At 44.2% G+C, this 27,603-nt stretch overlaps 1 protein-coding gene across 1 annotated transcript in view; it reads left to right on the top strand.

Moving 5' to 3' along the window:
* Positions 1-1,933: 1,933 nt before the first annotated feature.
* The window catches only part of CIMAP3 (ciliary microtubule associated protein 3), a 76,094-nt gene continuing 50,424 nt past the window's right edge, over positions 1,934-27,603 (top strand). Inside the window, exons 1-3 of the mRNA XM_077295425.1 lie at positions 1,934-2,053; positions 2,250-2,392; positions 13,354-13,452. Of these exons, the coding sequence (XP_077151540.1) occupies positions 2,038-2,053; positions 2,250-2,392; positions 13,354-13,452 (258 nt within the window). The 5' untranslated portion in view covers positions 1,934-2,037. The remainder of the gene's footprint in view (positions 2,054-2,249; positions 2,393-13,353; positions 13,453-27,603) is intronic.

The following is a 27,603-nucleotide window of genomic DNA, read 5'->3' as shown; positions in this document are numbered from 1 at the left end:
GTATATTGCACAGCCCACGTAGTATATAGCACAGCCCACATAGTACATTGCACAGCCCATGTAGTATATTGCACAGCCCATGTAGTGTATTGCACAGCCCATGCAGTACATTGCACAAAGTAGTACATTGCGCAGCCCACATAGTATATTGCACAGCCCACGTATTATATTGCACAGCCCACGTATTATATTGCACAGCCCACGTATTATATTGCACAGCCCACGTAGTATATTGCACAGCCCACGTAGTATCTTGCACAGCCCACGTAGTATCTTGCACAGCCCACGTATTATATTGCACAGCCCACGTATTATATTGCACAGCCCACGTAGTACATTGCACAGCCCGTGTAGTACATTGCACAGCCCACATATTATATTGCACAGCCCACGTATTATATTGCACAGCCCACGTAGTACATTGCACAGCCCACGTAGTACATTGCACAGCCCACGTATTATATTGCACAGCCCACGTATTATAATGCACAGCCCACGTATTATATTGCACAGTCCTCGCAGTATATAGCAATGTGGGCATCATATCCCTGTTAAAAAAAAAAGAATTAAAATAAAAAATAGTTATATACTCACCTTCCGTTGGCCCTGGATCCAGGCGAAGCGGTTACCGACGCTCCTTGTGCGCTCCAGTCCCAAGAGTGCATTGCGGTCTCGCGAGATGAAGACGTGGTGGTCTTGCGAGACTGCTACGTCATCATCTTGCGAGAACACGATGCATGGAGCGGTCACCGGAGCATCCCGAGGAGCGGGAAAGGCTGGTTTTGGATCCGAGGGGCCGACGGACGGTGAGTATATAACGATTTTTTATTTTTTTTATTATTTTTAAAATTAGATCTTTTAACTATTGATGCCGCATAGGCAGCATCAATAGTAAAAAGTTGGTCAAACAGGGTTAATAGCAGCAGTAACAGAGTGCGTTACCCGCGGCATAACGCGGTCCGTTACCGCTGCCATTAACCCTGTGTGAGCGCTGACTGGAGGGGATTATGGAGCGGGCACTGACTGCTGGGAGGAAGGAGCGGCCATTTTGCCGCCGGACTGTGCCCGTCGCTGATTGGTCGTGGCCGTTTTGCCGCGACCAATCAGCGACTTGGATTTCCATGACAGACAGAGGCCGCGACCAATGAATATACGTGACAGACAGAAAGACAGACAGAAAGACAGAAGGACAGACAGAAAGACAGAAGTGACCCTTAGACAATTATATAGTAGATATTGCTTTTAAGTCTTAAAAAAAGTAAAGACATCCTACTAAAAATCCCATTTTTTTTTCTCCCAGAAAAGTTTCAACATAGAAAAAAATAAAGGAAGCAAAAAATCATGGTATATTTAGTATCACCACATCCGCAATGAAACTTAATATACTACTGCATTTTTTTTTATTCTGAATCATTGTCACAAATAAAAATGAGAAAAGGCAACATTTACATTTTTGTTCATCCTCTCTAACAAAAAAATAAATAAAAAGTGATCCAAAAGTATTATGTATTCAAAATTAGTGCCAATAAATACTGCAGCTTGTTACGCAAAAAAAAACACATCCGTCATGTAGATCTGAAAAAAAATGCAAAGCTTATGGCTCACAGAACATGAAGCTGATAAAAAAAATAGTTAAAAAAGTGAGTATAAAGCATCAAAACTGTTTCTGTCCATAAAGAGTTAATAACAGATAGGTATGATATTTTTTTTATAGTGGATATAACCCTTGTTTCCAGATGCAATAAATAGAGGCATTTGTGGGAAGAAGTTGTGTTTCGTCCACTCCGTTGAACACATTTCCTCGCACACATGGGATACTGAAAGTGAAGGCAGTGTTTTTAAGACCAACAAACAACAAATAGTGATAAAAATATCTCTACAACTATAATGAGATATGTGATAAATGATATTAGAATGGAATTAGATTTAGTGTCAAAGCTGTCGGTGCATGTTGCATATGACCAGCAGGGGGAGCCAAAGTCGTAAACGGAGTCCAGGTGACCATAGAAACGATCCGCACACAAGCGGGCGCAGGCCATGGAGCAGGAGCCAGGTAATGCAGGACCTAGACCCCTATAGTGAACATGGATTTAAGAGAAGGAAACAAACTGTACATGAAAAATATAATGCAGCAATTTCTACTGTAGCTCACCCGATAAGCAAACAGCGGTATTGTGGGGTAACCCCAGCAATATTGTTTTCTATGTGTGTTGCTTTTTAATTTGTTTTCACTGATTTGAACACTTCAGAAGCCCGGAAGAGAGTCTGCTTTGGCAGTGCCCAGGAAAGAAAGCAGTTCCCCTACTACTGTGCCCCGGACCGCCTGGGTAATGACCTAGCCCCTATCAGAGGAGCCCCGAACCGTGGACCCGGATGTTATAAGTATGAGGAGGTGGGGAAATATTATTTTGATGTGCACACATTGCACATTTTTGCTTTTATCAGATGCATTTTTGTGAAATGGAAAAAGCGCAACCTTACGTATGAAGGCGAATCAGATAATCTGTATTTCTATATTTAGTTACACCACAGGGGTCTTATATTGTATTAGGGGTATTGGGGGTGTATAACTTTAACCTGTTGTCACCTGGGACATTGCTAGACATCAAGTTTTGGGTCTTTTTAATTGTTTTTAGTAGTCTTGTATATTTGTTAGGAAGTAAAGTTTATTTTTTTGTACCTTTGTCTAATTGCTTAATATGCACACAGTCCTTTCTTCTGTTAATTTTTTTTTTGTCACTATGGGCATAATGATCATGGTCACAGAGAGTGAAACTGCAACTGGGCCCTGACTGTGTAAGTTTTAGGGTATGTGCACACGTTGCGGATTTCCTGCAGATCCACAGCGTTTTTTTCCGCGCAGAAATGCTGCAGATCCGCAAGTGATTTACAGTACAGTGTAAATCAATGGAAAAAAAATTGCTGTGCTAATGGTGCGGAAAATTACACACGGAAAACGCTGCGGATTAAAAGAAGGACCATGTCATTTATTTGTGCGGATCTGCAGCGTTTTTGCACCCATTCCATTATAGAAATCCGCCGGGGTAAAAAACGCATGAAATCCGCACAAAATTCGCACCTGTGTTTTCTGCCAAGAGATGCAGAATCCGCACAAAAAATTCCAGAGGCAAATCCTCAATGTGTACACATAGCCTAAGTTCATTTTACACCTGTCAGACTGGAAGGCAAGCTGACAAGTGGCAGCAGCATTGTTATGGCTCGGGTATTCCGTTTCCTGGCATTGCCACCTCTTCATTTGGCATTAGCAGGAGGAGGAATAAGGCTGGAACAATGTGGCTAAGGGTCCCTTTCCACTTGCGAGAAAAAAGACGGTCCGTAATCTGGACCGAAAAAACGGATGTAACGTATGCGATTGTCATGCGAGTGTCATGCGAGTGCAATGCGATTTTTAATCGCATCATCCGTTTTTTGTAATCGCATCATCCGTATGACATCCGTATTACTGTCCGATTTGTACGCACCGGTGTCCTTTGAAAAGCCGGCAAATCAGTGCTGTGTACAGTAAAATCACACTGACAGGTTAGAATAGAGTAGCTATATACACATAGAATAGGTATATATACATATATATGTCAGTGAGACACCTATATATGTATATTTATATTTAATGCAGCGCTAGATAGCATAAAAGCCGGTAATTCAATTGCCGGCTTTTGCTCTCTACTTCACATACCCTAAGGGTATGTTTCCACGGTAAGTAAACGCTGCTTGTTTGACGCTGCAGCGTCAAACAAGCAGCGTCCAGATGTTCCAGCATAGTGGATGGGATTTGATGAAATCCTGTCTCCACTATGCGTGGAAACCCGCACGCGGCGGCCCTGCGACTCCGGACATGCTGCGCATCTTTTCAGATCGCAGCATGTCCGTACACCTTGCGGGGACGCAGCGTCCCCGCAAGGCATATCACAGGGCCCTATGGCGAGGGGTGCGATGATCCCGGATGTGTACTGTACACATCCGGCACCATCGCGTCCCAGAAAGGGGGCGGGGCTTAGCGCCGAGCGGCTTCGCCGCTGCGGCGATAACGCCGCCCCTCCGGACCGTGGAGCCATACCCTTAGGGTATGTGTCCACGTTCAGGATTGCATCAGGATTTTGTCAGGATTTTTCATCAGTATTTGTAAGCCAAAACCAGGAGTGGAATATTTAGAGGAAAAGTATAACAGAAACATATGCACCACTTTTGCATTTATCACCCACTCCTGGTTTTGGCTTACAAATACTGATGAAAAATCCTGACCAATTCCTGATGCAATCCTGAACGTGGACACATACCCTAAGAGTCCACACAGCAAGGAGTCTCAGCGAAGGCTGCACACCTCTTTAGGGCTGTCCCACACGTCCAGATAATTCCGGTACCGGAATAAATCGGTACCGGAGTTATCCGTGTCCGTGTGCCTGGGAACTCACGTAGGCCATACATGCGGCACACGTGTGCTGCCCGTATGGCGAGTGGGTACCACATGGAGCGTGTGGTACCCTGCATCGCGCTGAAGCCGCGATTCATATGTTCCCTGCAGCAGCGTTTGCTGCAGAGAAAATATGAAGAATAGTGTTTAAAATAAAGATCTATCTGTCCGCAGGCCCCCCACCCCCTGTGCGCCCCCCCCCGCTGTTCAGAAAATACTTACCCGCCTCCCTCGCTGCTTCCTGGTCTGGCCGCGGCTTCTAGTGTATGCGGTCACGTGGGGCCGATCATTTACAGTCATGAATATGTGGCTCCACCTCCCATAGGGGCGGAGCCGACTATTCATGATTGTAAATGATCGGCCCCACGTGACCGCATACAGTAGGAGGCGCGGGGCAGAGAGGAAGGAGTGACAGCCAACGTGGGAGCGGGTGAGTATTTTCAGAACAGCGGGGGGGGCGCACAGGGGGTGGGAGGGCATGGGACACATAGATCTTTCATTTAAACACTATTGTTCATAGTTTCTCTGCAGCAAACGCTGCTGCAGGGAACATATGAATCGCGGCTTCAGCACCATGTGGGGGGGGACAGCGCTTACTGTAGCGCTGTCTCCTGCACGCACACGGACCCCAGACGGAGAATGTCCGTGTGAGGTCCGTGTTTTACACGGACCCATTGACTCTATTGGGTCCGTGTAATCCGTGCGCTCCCACGAACACTGACATGTCTCCGTGTTTGGCACACGGAGACACGGTCCGCAAAAAATCAATGACATCTGAACAGATGCATTGATTTTTATGGGTCTACGTGTGTCAGTGTCTCCGGTACGTGAGGAAACTGTCACCTCACGTACCGGAGCCACTGACGTGTGAAACCGGCCTTAAGTAGTCTCCGCTGCTTATTAGACAATATAAAGAGGAGGGGGATAGATCCTGGGTGGTGAGGGGATGTACTGTAACGCTGCGTGTCCACGTTCAGGATGGCCGGTGGTATCGCCGGAGCGGCAAAGCCGCTCGGCGCTAAGCCCCGCCCCCTTCTGGGACGCGATGATGCCGGATGTGTTAACTGTACACATCCGGGATCATCGCCCCCCTCCCATAGGGCCCTGTGTTATGCCTTGCGGGGACGCTGCATCCCCGCAAGGTGTACGGACATGCTGCGATCTGAAAAGACGCGCAGCATGTCCGGAGTCGCAGGGCCGCCGCGTGCGGGTTTCCACGCCTAGTGGACACGGGATTTCAAAAAATCCCCTCCACTATGCAGGAACATCTGGACGCTGCGTGTTTGACGCTGCAGCTCTGCGCAGCGTCAAACAAGCAGCGTTTACTGACCGTGGACACACACCCTAAGAAGAAGGTGGTGATGAGTCAGTGAGGGCAGAGAGTTAGCTATGTGATCCTTCCTGTAGGATAAAATTGTTGAGGTCTGGGCCAATATCTCTGCCAGGGGGCCACATATAATATACATATGAAAACATATTTCTTTATATTTTGGAGCCTATTTAAATATTCATTTTTATAAAAAATAGTGGTAAAAAGTAATAGAATAAAAATGTGATATGCCCACAACATGGAAATCAAATGCTTCTGTGTTTGCATGTGTGCAGGTATGCCGTCCCACTGTGTATGCATGAATAAACAAATACTTTGGTAAAAGTGTAAATGTGTGTGGAAGTAATAATGATCTTGCTTGACCTGTGCCTTTATGTCTGGAAAAGATTAATAAGATACTTGAGGGATAGTCCAATATTGTGACTTCACACATTCACATTGTCTGAGTACGAACTAGTTTATATACTGTCATATATGAGACATAACCAAATAGTTTAAACACGGAGAGAGGAGAGAAGGAAGAGTCAGCTCACTGAGGAAGTAGCAGCAGGGAAGCTGTTGATGTCCTTGCATGGAGCCGCCCGGAGTCAGATGCAGCAATCAACCAGAAGGAAGAAGTATTCAGCGAGGCAGCAAGCAAAGTAAAAAAAACCAGACATTTATTGGGGATGTGTAAGCAGTGGCGGCTCGTCCAGTTGTCCTCCAACCAACATGTTTTAGCAGAGTGGTCCAGAAAAGAAGCCTCCGCTCTGTAGACGTGACGTCACCTGAGGGAACTGAATCCCCGGCAGGTGTGGAGTATGACCACTCTGTATTGGGAAATAACGGCGCCGTGCACAACAGGCAGGTAAGGCTACTTTCACACATCCGTCGGTACGGGGCCCGTCGCAAACCGTCGGCCTGACGGACGTTGTGTTAAAATTTAGCACAACGTGGGCAGCAGATGCAGTCTTATGACGCATCCGCTGCCCAGTGTGATGAGCGGGAAGGAGGGGGTGGATTTCCGGCCGCTCATGCGCGGTTGGAAAAAGTGGAACCGACGGACACGAAAAGTTACATTGAACTTTTTTTGTGCGTCGCAGCTGCCAAAAACACGACGCATCTGTTGCACGACAGATGCGACGTGTGGCCATACGTCGCAATGCATCGCTAATGCAAGTCTATGGAGAAAAAACGCATTCTGCGGGCAACTTTGCAGGATGCGTTTTTTCTCCAAAACGACGCATTGCGATGTACGTCACACGACGCAAGTGTGAAAATAGCCTAAGTAGCAATTACCTGCCTGCTGGTGCTTAGGTTTTTTTTTTTATCATCATACCGCTGAACAAAAAGTGGAATAAAACACGATCAAAAAGACTGATGTAAATACCCATGTACCGCTGGAAACATCATCTTGTCCTGCAAAAAACAAGCCACCTTACAGCTCCATCAGAGGAAAAATAAAATTGTTATAGCTCTCAGAATAAAACAATGCAAAAATAATTATTTTTTCTATAAAATAGTTTTTATTGTGTAAAAGCGTCAAAACATAAAGTATAAATGAGGTATCGCTGTAAGGCTGCGTGTCCACGTTCAGGATGGCCGGCGCTAAGCCCCGCCCCCTTCTGGGACGCGATGATGCCGGATGTGTTAACTGTACACATCCGGGATCATCGCCCCCCTCCCATAGGGCCCTGTGTTATGCATTGCAGGGACGCTGCGTCCCCGCAAGGTGTACGGACATGCTGCGATCTGAAAAGACGCGCAGCATGTCCGGAGTCGCAGGCCCGCCGCGTGCGGGTTTCCACACATAGTGGACACAGGATTTCAAAAAATCCCCTCCACTATGCTGGAACATCTGGACGCTGCGTGTTTGACGCTGCAGCGTCAAACACGCAGCGTTTACTGACGTGGACACATACCCTAATCGTACTGACCCAAAGAATAAAACTTCCTTATCAATTTTACCACACACGGAAGAGCAAAAAAAAAAAATCATGAATTGCTGGTTTTTATTAATTCTACCTCCCAAAAATCAAAATAGAAAACAATCAAAAAATGTCATGTGCCCAAATTGGTGCCAATAAAAACGTCAACTTGTCCCACAAAAAACAAGCCCTCACATGACTCTGTTGGCCAAAATATGGAAAAATTATAGCTCTCAAAATATGGTGATGTAAATTATTTTTTGCAATAAAAAGCGTCTTTTAGTGTATGACATCAGCCAAACATAAAAACCCAATATAAATCTGGTATCGCAGTAATCGCACCGACCTGAAGAATAGTCACCTAAAAACTTATACCGAACGAAGAAATAAATAAAACAAATTCTTCACCTGCTGTTGAATTTTTCATTCTGCATCCCAAAGAACGCAGTAAAGCTCAGCGCACATTTATCCTTCGCTCTGCGCTGAGCACTTGCACTGGGGTTTCTGTGTATATCTCTGAAATACATGATTCAGACAGATCCTGTGGCGGAAGATTCCTTATAATGAGGCAGACGAAGGCACTGTGGATGCCGTCTGACCTGTGATTTGACGGTGTCCATCTTTTTAGGATTGCATAAAAGTGCCGTCGACCACAGTTTTGTGCACTTCTGAAAAGAAGGACACCGCTGAACAGAGGTCAGATGGAGTCCAGAGTAACTTTGCTGACTCATCAGGCTGTGCACACGTAGGAAGGGTCCTCTGCGGGTTCTCCCGCAGCGGATTTGATAAATCTGCAGGGCAAAAGCGCTGCGGTTATCCCTGCAGATTTATCGCGGTTTGTCTTGCGGTTTCCGCTGCGAGTTTACTCCTGCACTTGTTTTACTATTGATGCTGCACATGCAGCATCAATAGTAATGTTAAAAATAATTTAAAAAATGGTTATACTCACTCCCCGACTTCCCGATCTCCTCGGCGCTGCACGCGGCGGTCTGGTTCCAAAGATGCTATGCAAGAAGGACCTTCGTGACGTCACGGTCATGTGACCACGACGTCATCGCAGGCCCCCCTGCTCGCATAGCAACCCTGCGACCGGACGGCTGCGTGCAGCGCTGAGAGGTGAGTATATCATTATTTTTTATTTTAATTCTTTTTTTTTTACACATATATGATTCCCAGGGCCTGGAGGAGAGTCTCCTCTCCTCCACCCCGGGTACCATCTGCACATGATCCGCTTACTTCCCGCATGGTGGGCATAGCACCATGCGGGAAGTAAGCGGATCAATGTATTCCTATGTGTGCAGAATCGCCACGATTCCACGCAAAGAAGTGACATGCTGCGGATTGTAAACCGCTGCGTTCCCGCGCGTTTTTTTCCACAGTATGTGCACAGCGTTTTCGGTTTCCCATAGGTTTACATTGAACTGTAAACTCATGGGAAACTGCTGCGGACCCGCAGCTGCAGAAATGCTGCGGACCCGCAGCTGCAGAAATGCTGCGGATCCGCAGCAAAATCCGTGTGCACATACCCTCATAGCAGGGCCGGCGTTAGGGCCAGGCAGACTAGGCAGCTGCCTGGGGCCCCCACTCCCTTGGGGGCCCCCAGCATCTACAGCAGAAGCTTCACTGATAATAGCATTATCAGTGAAGCTTCCGAGTAGAGACTGGTTAAGGACCTGTAGTGACATCACGATCAGGTGACCTGCCATGTGACCGTGATGTCACCACAGGCCATGTACTCTGGGAATGTTTGTAGCAGTAAAATAGGAGCCTGCAGTGAAGCACAGGAGCAGCGGCCACTGAACCTCCCCCATCAGCGTGATAGAAGTGCTCATTGGCCAGTGCCCTGTCCTGCTGTACGGAGCCTCTGAGGGGAAGGGAGAGAGACCCAGCACCAGTAACAACCTGAGCCGGCAGATAAGTAAAGAGCACCGTCCCACTGTGTGTGTGCTGCTCCTGGTGATGATGGCTCCTGTCCTGCTGTCAGCAACTCCTGCTCTTGTCGGCAGTCCCAGCAGAGGAGAGGGCAGAAAGGTGTCTGCTGGGACAGTGCTGCTGGGAGCAGGAGGGCTGCAGCTGATAGTGTGGAACATCTCATTCCCTCCAGCATAAAGGTGTGTGTGTGTGTGTGTGTGTGTGTGTGTGTGTGTGTATAGCGTGTGTCATGTGTAGTGTGTGCTTATGTGAATCACATGTATCAAATGAGCATTTGTTGTGCTGCATGTGTGTGCCGTGTATGTGTGCATGTATAAGTGTGTCTTTGCTTGCCGTGTGTGTGTGTGTATGTATGTATGTATGTATATATATATATATATATATATATATATATATATATATATATTGTATGTGTGTATATATATGTGTGTGTATGTATGTGTGTATAAATGCGTGCCATGTATGTGTATAAATGCATGCCATGTATATATTTGTGTGTATAAGTGCATGCCATGTGTGTGTTTATGTGTGTGTAAAATATATATATATATATATATATATATATATATATATATATATATATACATATATATATACGTTATGTATGTGTGTATGTATAAGAATGCTATGTATGTGTCTGTGTATAAGTGCATGCCATATATATCTGTGTGTATATAAGTGTGTGCCGTGTATGTGTGTATGCGTGCGTGCCATGTACATGTATGAATGTGTGTATAAGTGTGTGTGTATAAGCATGTGTCATGTGCGTGTGTGTTTAATTGTGTGTATGTATATATATATAATATATATACACTTTTTTGCATTATTCTATATAAACATACAGTGATAGTGTGTGTGTGTGTGTGTTCCATGCACATTTTAAAATAATGGTTGAACAGACTAGAGTGTATATATATATATATATAACACACACAGCCCTGCTGCTTATAGCATGATACTATATGGGGACAGATTGATCTACTAGTGTTCTGTCCCCATCATTCGATTCGTCCTCAGACGATGTAAAGAGGCCGAGAAACAAGAGCCAAACGACTTCAATGTTGTCAATCGCACGCATCGAACGGTCTGAACTCAACGCATGTAAATGCAACCAAAATGTTTGAGCGTCATGGTGCAATATGTATGTGAGCATTGGGGGCCTCATTTTAAACTTTTGCCTAGGGCCCCACTTAGTCTAAAACCGGCCCTGCCTCATAGTGAATGAATCCCACGACGTTTCATCTGAATCACATCACTAAGTGATTTAGATGGAAATCTCAAAGTAAGTGGTCTGTGTAGAGCGCCAGATAACTGTGATCTCAAATGTTATGTAAAATGTTCCCAATAAAAGCTTCAAGTCAATCCACAAAAAAAGCAAGCCCACACTCAGGTCTGTCATCTGTCAACGGAAATATAGGGGGCTTCAATGTTACTGGTAGTACAAAGGCTCTGGAAAAGCAAAATGGCTCCATAACCCTCCAAGAGAAATTCTGCAAATTCTGTGCTTCCAAATCCAAATGCCCACTCCCTTATGAGCCCCACAGTGTACTTAAACCACATATAGCGTCTACATGTTTGGCATTTCTGAAGCAATGAGAGCCTGCCTAACTTACGGGTGCATGTCTCCAGAAGCAAGGGCTGGGCATAACGTACTAGTGACTGCAATGTACTGGACACTACAACGTACTGGTCACTATAACGGCAGTTTGCAATTTTCACTTCGCAACATTCATTGCTGCTTGTTTCTGGAAAATATCCGTATTCCCAAAGGTGTATAATTTCCAAAATGGGGTAAGTTGAGGGGGGATTCTGCTCTTCTAGCAATTATGGGCTCTGTATATGGAGTCCGCAAACTGTTCTAGGAAAATCTGCTTTCCAGGAGGCAAATGGCGCTCCATTCCTCCCTCAGTCCTCCCTACCCCATATGGTGTATTGCCACGTTCAGTAGAAATTGTGGGACAAATTATGGTGCCATTTTTACCCACTTCTTGTGTGAAAATGTAAAATCTGGGACTAAAACTAAATTTTAGTGGCATAAATGCAGTTATTTTTTTCTTCACTGATCAATGGTATAACATTCTGTGGCACACCTGTGGTGTTAATATGATCATTGCATTCCTAATTTAATTCATTGAGAGGTGTAGTTTGTAAAATGGAGTCACTTATGGGGGGTGCTGCTGTTCTGGCACCTCATGGGCTCTCCCAGTGGGTCATGGCATCTGCAAATCATGACAGTGAAATCTGGCGCTCCTTGCCTTCAGAGCTTTGCACTGTGCCTGAAAAATATTTACATGCATTGGCGTACTGAGTACCTAGTTTCCAAAATGGTGTCACTTGTGGGGGTTTTCACTGTTTAGGCACATCAAATGTGACATTTCGTCCGCCAATTGTTCAGGCAAATTCAAAAGGTCAAATGATGCTCCTTCACTTCCGAGCTCTGCCGTGCGCCCAAACAGTGTTTTTCTCCCTCATATGGGGTATCGGCATTTTCAAGAGAAATTGCACAACAAATTTTGGGGTCCATTTTTTCCTGTTACTGTTGCCAAAATAAAAAAAATTGGGATCTGAACTAAATTTTTTGTGAACAAAAGTTAATCGTTCATTTATGTTCCACATTCCAAAAATACCTGTGATGCACCTGAAAGGTTAATAAACTTCTTGAATGTGGTTTTTAGAATGGTGTCACTTTTGGGTTTCTTCTAACATATAGACCCCTCAAAGTGACTTCAAATGTGATATCCTCCCTAAAAATAAGGTTTCGTAAATTTTGTTGGAAAAATGAAAAATTACTTGCCAACTTTTAACCCTTATAATTTCCTAACAAAAAAAACTTATGTTTGTTTCAAAAAATGTGCTGATGTAAAGTAGACATGTGGGAAATGTTATTTATTAACTATTTTGTGTGACATATCTCTATGATTTAAGGGCATGAAAGTTCAAAGTTGGAAAATTGCGAAAGTTTCAACATTTTCGGCAAATTTCCATTGTTTTTCACAAATAAACGCAAGTCATACTGAAGAAATTTTACAATTTTCATGAAGTACAATATGTCATGAAAAAAACATTCTCAGAATCACCGGGATCCGTTGAAGCATTCCAGAGTTATTACCTCATAAATTGAAAGTGGTCAGAATTGTAAAAATTGGTCTGGTCATTAACATGCAAACCACCTTGGGGGGTAAAGGAGTTAAAGTCCTATAACGTCACAGCTGAGCTATTTAAAGTGAGGTTGCCAGGAAAACGCCTCAAATGTGGACTTCTCTGATTTTGTGTTTCTTATATACCCAGGAATGTTTTTAACAAGGGGCTGTAAATAGTGATCTACCCATATTATTGGTCTCATAGGGGGAGGAAAAATATTCTCATGCACCTTTGGTAAAGAATGATAAATTGGTAAAATAGGATAGTCAACATAAAGGATTGTTATTCAATTTAGTGCTGATAGCTCACATGGAAACTCCCTCTTTTAACAATAAAGACAATTCACTTTGACAGATAATAGTAGGATCTCACACTAGTCTAGAGTACACACTATAGAAATGGAGAAATAGCTGACAGAGACAATAGTAGGGGAAAAATGGGTGCAAGAATGGCAGAATACATTTTAGTGATTAGTGGGGGGTTCCATCCGTGAACCCCCTGAAATCATACAGTTATCATCTATCCTGCGCAGAGGTGATAAATGCTCTCCTGCACAGAGACGCTTTATCATTTCCATCTTATTTGACTCAATAACAGTTATTTTGTTTTATTAGGTTACCAGCCTAGAATATCTGCAGGAAAGAAGACCGACGAGTAAGAAAGGTTACATAATGGGAGCCAGGACAGCTCCACGCTTTCCAAAAGACAGTAAGGTAACTATTTATATGCACAAAAGAATTCCACACTTTAAGGCTTATGGATGATTTTGTATATGCCCCATGTGTGGACTTTTTCAAATATAATTATTTTTTCTTTATGAGAATGGCGCCTCATGCAATAAGCTTGGAGTGAGAAACCTCTACCCATCCCTACACACTTGGTCCTTGTGAAAAAAGCTGAATCTGAACAGCCAATTGATTACATTAGTTAGTGGGTTGTCCAAGTTATACTCGGATAGTACACATCAGTAAAATACTGAGCAATAGCTCAGTGACATAGATTCTATTTGCTGGCCGCACAAAATATAATGCACTATCAGTATTTTCTTAGATGTATATACAATGGGCAACAATGAAGTAATAAGACCATGTTCACATGGAAGTATTTTGATCAGTATTTCACATCAGTATTTGTGACGAAAACCAGGTGTGGGTCAAAACAGCAGAAAGTTTGCAAAGTTGGCAGATGAGGGGGGTGCCAGTACATGGGTAGCACTGCTGCAGCTAGGCATGTCCTCTGAAAGCCGGAGGAGTGACTGCTCCAGTAAGAAGGGAAATAGGAGAGCAGGACAGGCCAGACAGGTGCTGGTAGTGGGGGACTCAATTATTAGGGGAACAGATAGGGCAATCTGTCACAAAGACAGGGATCATCGAACGGTGTGCTGCCTACCTGGCACTCGAGTCCGACACATCGCTGATCGGGTGGACAGATTACTGGGAGGGGCTGGTGAGGACCCAGCGGTCATGGTGCACATTGGCACAAATGACAAAGTTAGAGGTAGGTGGAAGGTCCTTAAAGATGATTTCAGGGAATTAGGCTGCAAGCTGAAAGCAAGGACCTCCAACGTGGTATTTTCTGCTGGTACCATGTGCCACGCCAGAAAGGCAACAGGAGATTAGGGAGGTTAATAAGTGGCTCAAGAATTGGTGTAGGAAGGAGGGGTTTTGGTTCCTGGAGAACTGGGCCAACTTCTCAGTTGGCTACCGGTTCTACGCTAGGGTCAGGCTGCACCTCAATGGGGAAGGTGCATCTGTGCTGGGGGAGAAAATGGCTAGAAAGTTTGAGGAGTGTTTAAACTAGGGATTGGGGGGAGGGTATTCATTTTATAGGAGGGTAAGATAGTGCAGATAGAGACCTGGGCACAAATAAGGAAGTTGGGGGTGGCGGTGGCATGGGGGGTGGGGATAGAACAGTTAATAATTTAAGAAAGAATAGAGGTACAGAGAGGAACATCAAGTGCATGTATACTAATGCCAGAAGCCTCGCCAACAAAATGGACGAATTAGAATTAATGTTGTTGGAGCATAATTATGACATGGTGGGGATATCTGAAACATGGCTGGATGAGAGCCATGACTGGGCTGTTAACTTGCAGGGTTATAGTCTGTTCAGAAATGACCGAATGGATAGGGGAGGGGGAGGAGTGTGTCTATATGTAAAATCATCCTTAAAACCCATCCTGCGTGATAATATAGGTGAATCTAATGAAAATGTAGAGTCCCTGTGGGTGGAGATAAGGGAAGGGGGAAAAATAATAAATTACTGATAGGGGTTTGTTATAAATCTCCAAAAATAATAATAGCAATGGAGAATATCCTCGTAAAGCAAATAGATAAAGCTGCGACTCAAGGAGAAGTCATTATTTTGGGGGACTTCAACTACCCTGAAATAGATTGGGGAACAGAAACCTGCAGTTCCAGCAAAGGTAATCGGTTTTTGACAACTATGAGAGATAATTACCTTTCACAACTGGTTCAGGACCCAACAAGAAGGGGGGCACTGCTAGACCTAATATAAACCAACAGGCCAGACAGCATAGCAAATATAAGGGTTGGGGGGTCACTTGGGGAATAGTGATCACAAAATAATAAGTTTTCATGTACCCTTTAATAAGATGTGTAGTAGAGGGGTTACAAGGACACTAAACTTCAGGAGGGCAAATTTCCAACGGATGAGAGATGATCTTGGTGCAATTAACTGGGACGATATCCTGAGACATAAAAATACACAAAGAAAATGGGAGACGTTTATTAGCATCCTGGATAGGACCTGTGCACAGTATATACCGTATGGGAATAAACATACTAGAAATAGGAGGAAACCAATATGGCTAAATAGAGCTGTAAGGGGCGCCATAAGTGACAAAAAGAAAGCATTTAGATAATTAAGGGAAGTAAGTAGTGATGAGGCATTAAATAAAAACTAAAAAAATAAATACATTCTGTAAAAAGCAAATCAAGGCAGCAAAGATTGAGACAGAGAGACTCCTTGCCAGAGAGAGTAAAAATAATCCCAAAATATTCCTTAACTACGTAAATAGTAAGAAACTAAAAAATGATAGTGTTGGCCCCCTTAAAAATAGTCTGGGTGAAATGGTGGATGAGGAAAAAGCCAATATGCTAAATGACTTTTTTTCATCAGTATTTACACAAGAAAATCCCATGGCAGACAAAATGACTAGTGATAAAAATTCCCCATTAAATGTCACCTGCTTAACCCAGCAGGAAGTACGGCGGCGTCTAAAAATCACTAAAAGTGACAAATCTCCGGGTCCGGATGGGATACACCCCCGAGTACTGCAGGAACTAAGTACAGTCATTGATAGACCATTATTTTTAATGTTTAAAAACTCCATAATAACAGGGTCTGTACCACAGGACTGGCGTATAGCAAATGTGGTGCCAATATTCAAAAAGGGGACAAAAACTGAACTCGGTAATTATAGGCCAGTAAGATTAACCTCTACTGTGGGTAAAATCCTGGAGGGCATTCTAAGGGATGCTATACTGGAGTATCTGAAGAGGAATAACCTCATGACCCAGTATCAGCACGGGTTTACTAGGGACCGTTCATGTCAGACCAATCTGATCAGCTTCTGTGAAGAGGTAAGTTCCAGACTGGACCAAGGGAACCCAGTGGATGTAGTGTATATGGACTTTTCAAAAGCTTTTGATACGGTGCCACACAAAAGGTTGATACATAAAATGAGAATAATGGGAATAGGGGAAAATATGTGTAAGTGGGTTGAGAGTTGGCTCAGGGATAGGAAACTGTCATGGTTCCCAATGGCAAGGAAACGTCAGAGAACTTAAACTACAGACTAGCTCCTGGGTGATGGAATCTCGAGCTGACCGTGAGCTAAACCTACCACACAACTAACAGTGGCCGGGTGGCGTACCTACGTTTTATCCCTAGACGCCTAGCGCCAGCCGGAGGACTAACTAACCCTAATAGAGGAAAAGACAGACCTGGCTTACCTCTAGGGAAATTCCCCCAAAAAGGAGACAGAAGCCCCCCACATATATTGACGGTGAGTTCAGAGGAAAAGACATACGCAGTATGAAGGTAGGTTCAGCAAAGCGAGGTCCGCTTACTAGATAGCAAGAAGATACAATAGGGAACTTCACGGTCAGCTGAAAACCCTATTAAAATACCATCCCGAAATTACTTTAAGACTCATGTGTCAACTCATGACACCGGAGTGGCAATTTCGGCCCACAAGAGCTTCCAGCTACAGAAAAATAACATAACTGTGAACTGGAACAAAAATGCAAAACAAACTTAGGACTAAGAGTCCAACTTAGCTGATAGTAGTCTAGAAGCAGGAACATGCAACAGAAAGGCTCTGGCTACATTGATGGCCGGCACTAGAATAACTGAGCAGCAAGGCTAAATAGGATACACCCATATCCTGATGGAAACAGGTGAACAGTGAAGCACACAAGTCCAGTACCACCAGTGACCACCGGGGGAGCCCAAAAACCAAATTCACAACAGTACCCCCCCCCTCAAGGAGAGGGCACCGAACCCTCACAAGAACCACCAGGGCGATCAGGATGAGCCCTATGAAAGGCACGGACCAAATCAGAGGCATGAACATCAGAGGCTGTCACCCAAGAATTATCCTCTTGACCGTAGCCCTTCCACTTGACCAGATACTGAAGTTTCCGTCTGGAAACACGGGAGTCCAAGATCTTCTCCACAACGTACTCCAATTCACCCTCAACCAACACCGGAGCGGGAGGCTCAACGGAAGGCACAGCCGGTACCTCATACCTGCGCAATAATGACCGATGGAAGACATTATGGATAGAAAAAGATGCTGGGAGGTCCAATCGAAAGGACACGGGGTTAAGAATCTCCAAAATCTTATACGGGCCGATGAACCGAGGCTTAAACTTAGGAGAAGAAACCCTCATAGGGACAAAACGAGAAGACAACCACACCAAGTCTCCAACACGAAGACGAGGACCAACACGACGACGGCGGTTAGCAAAATGCCGAGTCTTCTCCTGGGACAACTCCAAATTGTCCACCACCTGTCCCCAAATCCGATGCAACCTATCCACCACAGTATCCACTCCAGGACAATCCGAAGACTCCACCTGACCGGAAGAAAAACGAGGATGAAACCCCGCATTGCAAAAGAAAGGAGAAACCAAAGTGGCAGAACTAGCCCGATTATTGAGGGCAAACTCTGCCAACGCAAAAAGGCAACCCAGTCATCCTGATCCGCAGACACAAAACACCTCAAATAAGTCTCCAAGGTCTGATTAGTTCGCTCAGTCTGGCCATTAGTCTGAGGATGGAACGCAGACGAAAAAGACAAATCAATGCCCATCCTAGCACAGAACGCCCACCAAAATCTAGACACGAACTGGGTCCCCCTGTCAGAAACGATATTCTCCGGAATACCATGCAAGCGAACCACATTTTGAAAAAACAGAGGAACCAACTCGGATGAGGAAGGTAACTTAGGCAAGGGCACCAAATGGACCATCTTTGAAAAACGGTCACACACCACCCAGATGACAGACATTTTCTGAGAAACAGGGAGATCAGAAATAAAATCCATAGAGATGTGAGTCCAAGGCCTCTTCGGAATAGGCAAAGATAACAACAATCCGCTGGCCCGAGAACAACAAGGTTTGGCCCGAGCACAAACATCACAAGACTGCACAAAAACTCGTACATCTCGAGACAGGGAAGGCCACCAGAAGGACCTAGCCACCAAATCCCTGGTACCAAAGATCCCGGGATGACCTGCCAACACAGAAGAATGAACCTCCGAGATGACTCTACTGGTCCAATCATCAGGAACAAACAGTCTACCAGGCGGGCAACGATCAGGTCTATCCGCCTGAAACTCCTGCAAAGCCCGTCGCAGGTCTGGGGAAACAGCAGATAATATCACCCCATCCGTAAGGATACCTGTAGGTTCAGAATCACCAGGGGAATCAGGCTCAAAACTCCTAGAAAGGGCATCCGCCTTCACATTTTTAGAACCTGGTAAGTATGAGACCACAAAATTAAACCGAGAGAAAAACAACGACCAGCGCGCCTGTCTAGGATTCAGGCGCCTGGCAGACTCAAGATAAATCAAATTCTTGTGATCGGTCAATACCACCACTTGATGTCTAGCCCCCTCAAGCCAATGACGCCACTCCTCAAAAGCCCACTTCATAGCCAAAAGCTCCCGATTACCAATATCATAATTTCGCTCGGCGGGCGAAAATTTTCGAGAAAAGAACGCACAAGGTCTCATCACGGAGCAGTCGGAACTTTTCTGCGACAAGACCGCCCCAGCTCCGATCTCGGAAGCATCGACCTCAACCTGAAAAGGAAGAGTAACATCAGGCTGACGCAACACAGGGGCGGAAGAAAAGCGGCGCTTAAGCTCCCGAAAGGCCTCCACAGCAGCAGGGGACCAATCAGCAACATCAGCACCCTTTTTGGTCAAATCAGTCAAAGGTTTAGCAACATCTGAAAAACCAGTTATAAATCGACGATAAAAATTAGCAAAGCCCAAAAATTTCTGAAGGCTCTTAAGAGAAGAAGGTTGCGTCCAATCACAAATAGCCCGAACCTTGACAGGATCCATCTCAATGGAAGAGGGGGAAAAAATGTACCCCAAAAAAGAAATCTTTTGAACCCCAAAAATACACTTAGAACCCTTCACACACAAGGAATTAGCCCGCAAAACCTGAAAAACCCTCCTGACCTGTTGGACATGAGAATCCCAGTCATCCGAAAAAATCAAAATATCATCCAGGTACACGATCATAAATTTATCCAAATATTCACGGAAAATGTCATGCATAAAGGACTGAAAGACTGAAGGGGCATTTGAAAGACCAAAAGGCATTACTAAATACTCAAAATGGCCCTCGGGCGTATTAAATGCGGTTTTCCACTCATCCCCCTGCTTAATTCGCACCAAATTATACGCCCCACGGAGATCAATCTTAGAGAACCACTTAGCCCCCTTTATTCGAGCAAACAAATCAGTCAGCAGTGGCAGAGGATACTGATATTTGACTGTAATTTTATTCAAGAGTCGATAATCAATACACGGCCTCAAAGAGCCATCTTTTTTAGATACAAAGAAAAAAACGGCTCCTAAGGGAGATGAAGAAGGACGAATATGTCCCTTTTCCATGGACTCCTTAATATATTCTCGCATAGCAGCATGTTCAGGTACAGATAGATTAAATAAACGACCCTTTGGAAATTTACTGCCCGGAATCAGATCTATGGTACAATCGCAATCTCTGTGAGGAGGTAGTGAACCAAGCTTAGGCTCCTCAAAAACATCACGATAATCAGACAAAAATTCCGGAATCTCAGAGGGAATAGATGACGAAATGGAAACCAAAGGTACGTCCCCATGAGCCCCCTGACATCCCCAGCTTAACACAGACATAGCTTTCCAGTCAAGGACTGGGTTATGAGATTGTAACCATGGTAATCCGAGCACCAAAACGTCATGTAGATTGTACAACACAAGGAAGCGAATCATCTCCTGATGGTCTGGATTCATACGCATAGTCACTTGTGTCCAGTATTGTGGTTTATTACTAGCCAATGGTGTAGAGTCAATACCCTTCAGAGGTATAGGAACTTCCAGAGGCTCTAGATCAAACCCACAGCGCCTGGCAAAGGACCAATCCATTAGACTCAAAGCGGCGCCAGAGTCGACATAGGCATCCGCGGTAATTGACGATAATGAACAAATCAAGGTCACAGACAGAATAAACTTAGACTGTAAAGTGCAAATTGAAATAGACTTATCAACCTTTTTTGTACGTTTAGAGCATGCTGATATAACATGAGTTGAATCACCACAATAGAAGCACAACCCATTCTTTCGCCTAAAATTCTGCCGTTCGCTTCTGGACAGAATTCTATCACATTGCATATTTTCTGGAGCCTTCTCAGAAGACACCGCCAAATGGTGCACAGGTTTGCGCTCCCGCAAACGCTGATCAATCCGAATAGCCATTGGCATGGACTCATTCAGACCTGTAGGTGCAGGGAACCCCACCATAACATCTTTAATGGCATCAGAGAGACCCTCTCTGAAATTCGCCGCCAGGGCGCACTCATTCCACTGAGTAAGCACAGACCATTTACGAAATTTTTGGCAGTATATTTCAGCTTCATCTTGCCCTTGAGATAGGGCCATCAAGGCTTTTTCAGCCTGAATCTCTAAGTTAGGTTCCTCATAAAGCAACCCCAAAGCCAGAAAAAACGCATCCACATTGATCAACGCAGGATCCCCGGGTGCCAATGCAAATGCCCAGTTTTGAGGGTCACCCCGCAGCAAGGAAATTACTATCTTAACCTGCTGTGCGGGATCTCCAGCGGAGCGAGATCTCAGGGAAAGAAATAATTTACAATTATTTTTGAAATTCAGGAAACGAGATCTATCCCCGGAGAAAAATTCTGGTATAGGAATTCTAGGTTCAGATATAGGAGCATGAATAACAAAATCCTGTAAATTTTGAACCTTCATAGCAAGATTATTCAAACCTGTAGCCAAACTCTGAGGATCCATTTTAATCAGGTGAGATCAGAGCCATTCAAGGATTAGAAGGAGAGAGAGAGACAAAGGCTGCAATTAGAGCAGAAATGCAACTGAGTCAACTAAAAAGCAAGCTCAGAAGAAAAAAAAAAAAAATCTGCAGACTTCTTTTTCTCTCCTTTCTTCTGCCAATGGTTTTAACCCTTGGCCGGCCATACTGTCATGGTTCCCAATGGCAAGGAAACGTCAGAGAACTTAAACTACAGACTAGCTCCTGGGTGATGGAATCTCGAGCTGACCGTGAGCTAAACCTACCACACAACTAACAGTGGCCGGGTGGCGTACCTACGTTTTATCCCTAGACGCCTAGCGCCAGCCGGAGGACTAACTAACCCTAATAGAGGAAAAGACAGACCTGGCTTACCTCTAGGGAAATTCCCCCAAAAAGGAGACAGAAGCCCCCCACATATATTGACGGTGAGTTCAGAGGAAAAGACATACGCAGTATGAAGGTAGGTTCAGCAAAGCGAGGTCCGCTTACTAGATAGCAAGAAGATACAATAGGGAACTTCACGGTCAGCTGAAAACCCTATTAAAATACCATCCCGAAATTACTTTAAGACTCATGTGTCAACTCATGACACCGGAGTGGCAATTTCGGCCCACAAGAGCTTCCAGCTACAGAAAAATAACATAACTGTGAACTGGAACAAAAATGCAAAACAAACTTAGGACTAAGAGTCCAACTTAGCTGATAGTAGTCTAGAAGCAGGAACATGCAACAGAAAGGCTCTGGCTACATTGATGGCCGGCACTAGAATAACTGAGCAGCAAGGCTAAATAGGATACACCCATATCCTGATGGAAACAGGTGAACAGTGAAGCACACAAGTCCAGTACCACCAGTGACCATCGGGGGAGCCCAAAAACCAAATTCACAACAGGAAACAAAGGGTGGTTATTAATGGAGCACACTCGGACTGGGTCACGGTTAGCAGTGGGGTACCACAGAGGTCAGTATTGGGCCCTCTTCTTTTTAACATTGTGACGAACCCCTGACCGCTTTCACCAATATGTCAGGGATCCACACCGTGACCGTCACCCCTACGTCACGGATCGGGGTGACTTTAGGCCAACAGATGGCTATCTCATGTGCAGGGGGCTTATCTTAGTTATCCCTCCACTGCTACAATGTGATTAAAAAAACACACACAAGGCTATTGACCTCTTAGTTTACAGCAGGGGCTTATTTTAGGTATCCCACTGCTCTTCAATATACCATGAACTGCAGGGATCTATGAATATCCTGCTTACAGTTCGACTTAAACCTTGCAGCTCTCTGGTGCCCCCCTTACTCTCAGGTCAGATTAGGTACTGCACCTAGGGTAATTAGTCGCCAGAAAGGCTGCCTGCTATGTACTGGCTATTGGGTACGATGCAGCGACGCGATAAACTACTCCCACTCAGGCAGGAACAATAATTATCAACGCCGCAGTCGCTACAGCACCCAAAAGCCTGCACGGTATTGATGCCACCAGCTTCGATTAAACGGGTCCGAAGCTAACCCAACACAGTAGCGTAATTCCCTTCAAGAGACAGGGTACGTTTTAGAGCAGGAGAACGAAGCTAGTATTAATTATTATACTCCATAAAGTTTAGGCAGTGCTTTATCAAAATATTTTACAAAGATGTTACAAAAGAGACAATTGCAATTATGTACAAGGTAATTATAAAAAAACAGGGATTACAATAAGAAAATCACACTTACATGTGGTCAGATCATTTGTGGCAACCAGGCTAGTGGAGTTTCCATCTGTCTCAGTGCATTAGTAGGTCTGGGTAGGCTCACACAGACTCGAGCAGACAGACTGACCCTTGCTGGAGTCCGGCCAAAAAACTTATAGCTGCAGCCTGTGACATCACCAAAAGGGGTTAAGTTAAGATCGCCCTCCCCTTTCTTCAGTTTAGGTAAATCTAACACAAGTTCTTCTAATGCTTGTATCTCTGCTCCAGAACATGTCATAGTCATAACAAACCCAGCGTTCATCTCGTATTAACGGTGGCATTCTAATTAGATCAAATATGTCCTATTTGGGATGCATAATTACAGAGAAATCCAAACTCTTTACCTGATGGAGTTAGAAACTCTTGTTTAGTGTGATGGATAGATGCTCCGATGGACTTTAGCAATCTCTATTTAAGATTCTCTTAGCCCCAGTTATTGGGCAAATATCTCACAATAATGGAACAAAGGACTTCCATAGATTTTGGAGCCATTTTTCCCAGTTCCCGCTAGTAGAGTTGGGAGGGGGCGAGTAACTTTCATCGAACCTGGAATTTATGACACCAGGGCCATAAAACCCCCTTCTAACATACATTCCGAAGCACACAGAGAAACAAGGAGAGCCAGAGAGAGAAGGGGGTTTAGCCCAATGCATGGGCTGAAGAGCAACTAAACTTATATGATATTTTATACAATATCGTGACAAACCTATTTATTAATGACCTTGTAGGGGGCATTCAGAGCAGAATTTCAATATTTGCAGATGACACTAAACTCTGCAGGGTAACCAATACAGAGGAGGACAATTTTATATTACAGGATGATTTATGTAAACTAGAAGCTTGGGCTAATAAATGGCAAAAGAGCTTTAATGGGGATAAATGTAAGGTCATGCACTTGGGTAGAAGTAATAAGATGAATAACTATGTGCTTAATTCTAAAACTCTGGGCAAAACCGTCAATGAAAAAGACCTGGGTGTATGGGTGGATGACAAACTCATATTCAGTGGCCAGTGTCAGGCAGCTGCTACAAAGGCAAATAAAATAATGGGATGCATTAAAAGAGGCATAGATGCTCATGAGGAGAACCTAATTCTACCTCTATGCAAGTCACTAGTTTGACCACACTTAGAATACTGTGCACAGTTCTGGTCTCCGGTGTGTAAGAAAGACATAGCTGAACTAGAGCGGGTGCAGAGAAGAGCAACCAAGTTTATTAGAGGACTGGGGGGTCTGCAATACCAAGATAGGTTATTACACTTGGGGCTATTTAGTTTGGAAAAACCAAGACTAAGGGGTGATCTTATTTTAATGTACAAATACATGAGGGGACAGTACAAAGACCTTTCTGAGGATCTTTTTAATCATAGACCTGAGACAGGGACAAGGGGGCATCCTCTACGTCTGGAGGAAAGAAGGTTTAATAAATAACAGACCCGGGTTCTTTACTGTAAGAGCATTGAAACTATGGAACTCTCTGCCGTATGATGTTGTAATGAGTGATTCATTACTTAAATTTAAGAGGTGACTGGATACCTTTCTGGAAAAGTATAATGTTACAGGGTATATATGCTAGATTCCTTGATAGGGCGTTGATCCAGGGAACTTGTCTGATTGCCGTATGTGGAGTCGGGAAGGAATTTTTTTCCCCAAAGTGGAGCTTACTATTTGCCACATGGATTTTTTTTTGCCTTCCTCTGGATCAACATGTTAGAGCATGTTAGGTTAGGCTATGGGTTGAACTAGATGGACTTAAAGTCTTCCCCAACCTTAATAACTAAGTGCACATGTTTCTGTTAGGCTGAAGTCACAATAAACGTATAAAAATAAATCAGTCTGATTCTCACTGCCGAGAGTCGCACGAATGTAATGCAAATGACATGCGAGTACAATCCGATTTTTCACACCCAGCTTCTGATTTACATCCGAATGCAGTGCGATTCTATTTGATTGCAAAATTCCCCACCGTGCTCGCGCTGACATCAGAAAGGTGAACTGATTTCATTGGCTGTGAACTCCCAGGACCTTTCTGTAGGCACCGCGAGCGTGTGAACTTTCTCATGCTCGTGGTGCCATCAAACAGGTAATAGGAGTTCACAGGTAGACAATGAGCACATGCTGCTCCGTGTCTCTGCTGAATGACAGGCTGTATGAACACATCATGCAACCATGCAGCCTGCCACCTAGATGTAGCAGAGCTAGACCCGTCGTGGGTCAAATGGATTATCATCTTCTCAGCGGACAGGTGAGGACTATTGTTGGTTTTTATTTTAACACCTTTGCAGGAGACAATGGCGTCGGTGGAATGGGAAATATTTATTAAATGAGTCTGTTTAATTCTTTCAATTAAAGGACTTTTTTCTGCGTGTGCATTTTTATAAGATATAACTATAGGGTTAGTAATGGGGGTGTCTTATTGACGTCTCTCCATTACTAACCTTGGGGCTTGATGCCACCTGAGAATACAAAGGTGACATCAACCCCCCCAATTATCACGCACATCGAATGCGTCTGGGGAAAAAAGTGCTGCTGTAACCTGCCCCATAGATTAACACTGGGCCGAGAGCTATGGAATGTTTTCTTGCATAACACACAGCCTTATTGTACGGTAGCATGACTCCGGCCTTAAACTTTTCCTCTGATTGTTCCTCTATCAGTGTTGGCTTACAGATACAGATGTGAAAAACTGACCAAAATGCTACCATGTGAACATAAAAAAACACATAAATTGCGCTTGACTTAAGCTGGTACACATGCCGCACATAAACGCATGCTCACATTGGCCACAAAACATATAAAACCTACAAGAGAAAAAATGAGCAAAAACCCTTCTGTAAATAAGTAAAAAGCAAAAAGTGCATCTAAATAATACAGTTTTTAGTATTACTGTTTTTGATTAAAAAAAAATAGCATAAAAGCCATCCCATGTGTTGTGAACTCTATTTTTGGGCTCCCTCTAGTGGTCACAAGCGGTACTGGGTAGTGTTGTCTTTCTGCAGGTTGCTTCATCAGCTGGTTCGTTATCCTTGGTTGGTTTCCTATTTAGCCCACCTGGATACTCAGTTCCTTGCCTGCTATCAATGTATTCAGTGCTCTTCAGATTCCTTGTGACTACCTTGCTCCCAGTCTCTCCAAGACAAGCTAAGTTCTTGTTTGTTCATTTTCTGATTATCAGCGTTCATCATGTTTTTTGTCCAGCTTGTTAAAATGTGATTTCTTACTTGCTGGTTGCTCTAGGGGACTGAGTTTCTCCCCCCACACCGTTAGTTGGTGCGGGGGTTCTTGAAATCTCAGTGTGGATTTTTTGTAAGGGTTTTTTACTGACCGCACAGACCCCTTTACTATTTTCTGCTATCTAGAATTAGTGGGCCTCTTTTGCTGAATCTGCTTTCACCCCTGTGTATGTGCCTTCCTCTTACCTCACCGTTATTATCTGTTGGGGGCTTCTATATCTTTGGGGATTATTTCTCTGGAGGCAAGAGAGGTCTTTCTTTCTCTCTAGGGGTAGTTAGTTCCTCAGGCTGGCTCGAGACGTCTAAGATTTTTAGGCACGTTCACCGGCTACCTCTAGTGTGGTTGGATAGGTTCAGTTTTGCGGTCAGTCCAGTTTTCCACCCCCCTAGAGCTTGTCCTATGTTTAGTCACCTTGCTGGAGTAATTTGTGATCCTCAACCACTAAGGATCATAACAGTATAGCAGGCCAAAAAGTGTTTAATGCATCGCAGAAGTGGGATTAAAAGAAGACCTGAGTACATTTTTTTTTTTTTTTTTTGTGTGTGCTGCAGTCTGTCTAGCTTCTTTTCATCCCCTTGAACTCTGAGTGGTTTTGAGCTCAGCTGCAGACATGGATGTTCAGACTCTGACTTCTAGTGTGGATCATCTTGCTGCACGGGTGCAAAGTATTCAGGATTTTGTTATTCATAGCCCTATGTCAGAACCAAAGATACCCATTCCTGAGTTGTTTTCTGGAGATAGATCTAGGTTTCAGAATTTTAAGAATAATTGTAAGTTATTTCTATCTCTGAGACCTCGTTCCTCTGGTGATTCCGCTCAGCAAGTAAAAATTGTTATCTCCTTGTTGCGTGGCGACCCTCAGGATTGGGCTTTCTCTCTGGCGCCAGGAGATCCTGCATTGCTTAATGTGGATGCGTTTTTTCTGGCTCTTGGACTGCTTTATGAGGAGCCTAATCTTGAGAATCAGGCAGAAAAAGCGTTGCTGGCCCTCTCTCAAGGGCAGGATGAAGCAGAGGTGTATTGTCAAAAATTTCGGAAATGGTCAGTGCTTACTCAATGGAATGAGTGTGCTCTGGCTGCAAATTTCAGAGAAGGTCTTTCTGAAGCCATTAAGGATGTTATGGTGGGGTTCCCCACCCCTACAAGTCTGAGTGATTCTATGGCTTTAGCCATTCAGGTTGATCGGCATTTGCGGGAGCGCAAATCTGCTCATCCTTTGGCGGTATTTTCTGAACAGAGACCTGAGTCTATGCAATGTGATCTAACTCTGACCAGAATTGAGCGACAAAGTCATAAACGTCAAAATGGGTTGTGCTTTTACTG

This window comes from Ranitomeya variabilis, chromosome 3 (assembly GCF_051348905.1).
Source record: "Ranitomeya variabilis isolate aRanVar5 chromosome 3, aRanVar5.hap1, whole genome shotgun sequence".
Taxonomy (NCBI): Eukaryota; Metazoa; Chordata; class Amphibia; order Anura; family Dendrobatidae; genus Ranitomeya; species Ranitomeya variabilis.
This window is presented reverse-complemented; position numbering and strand designations above follow the sequence as displayed.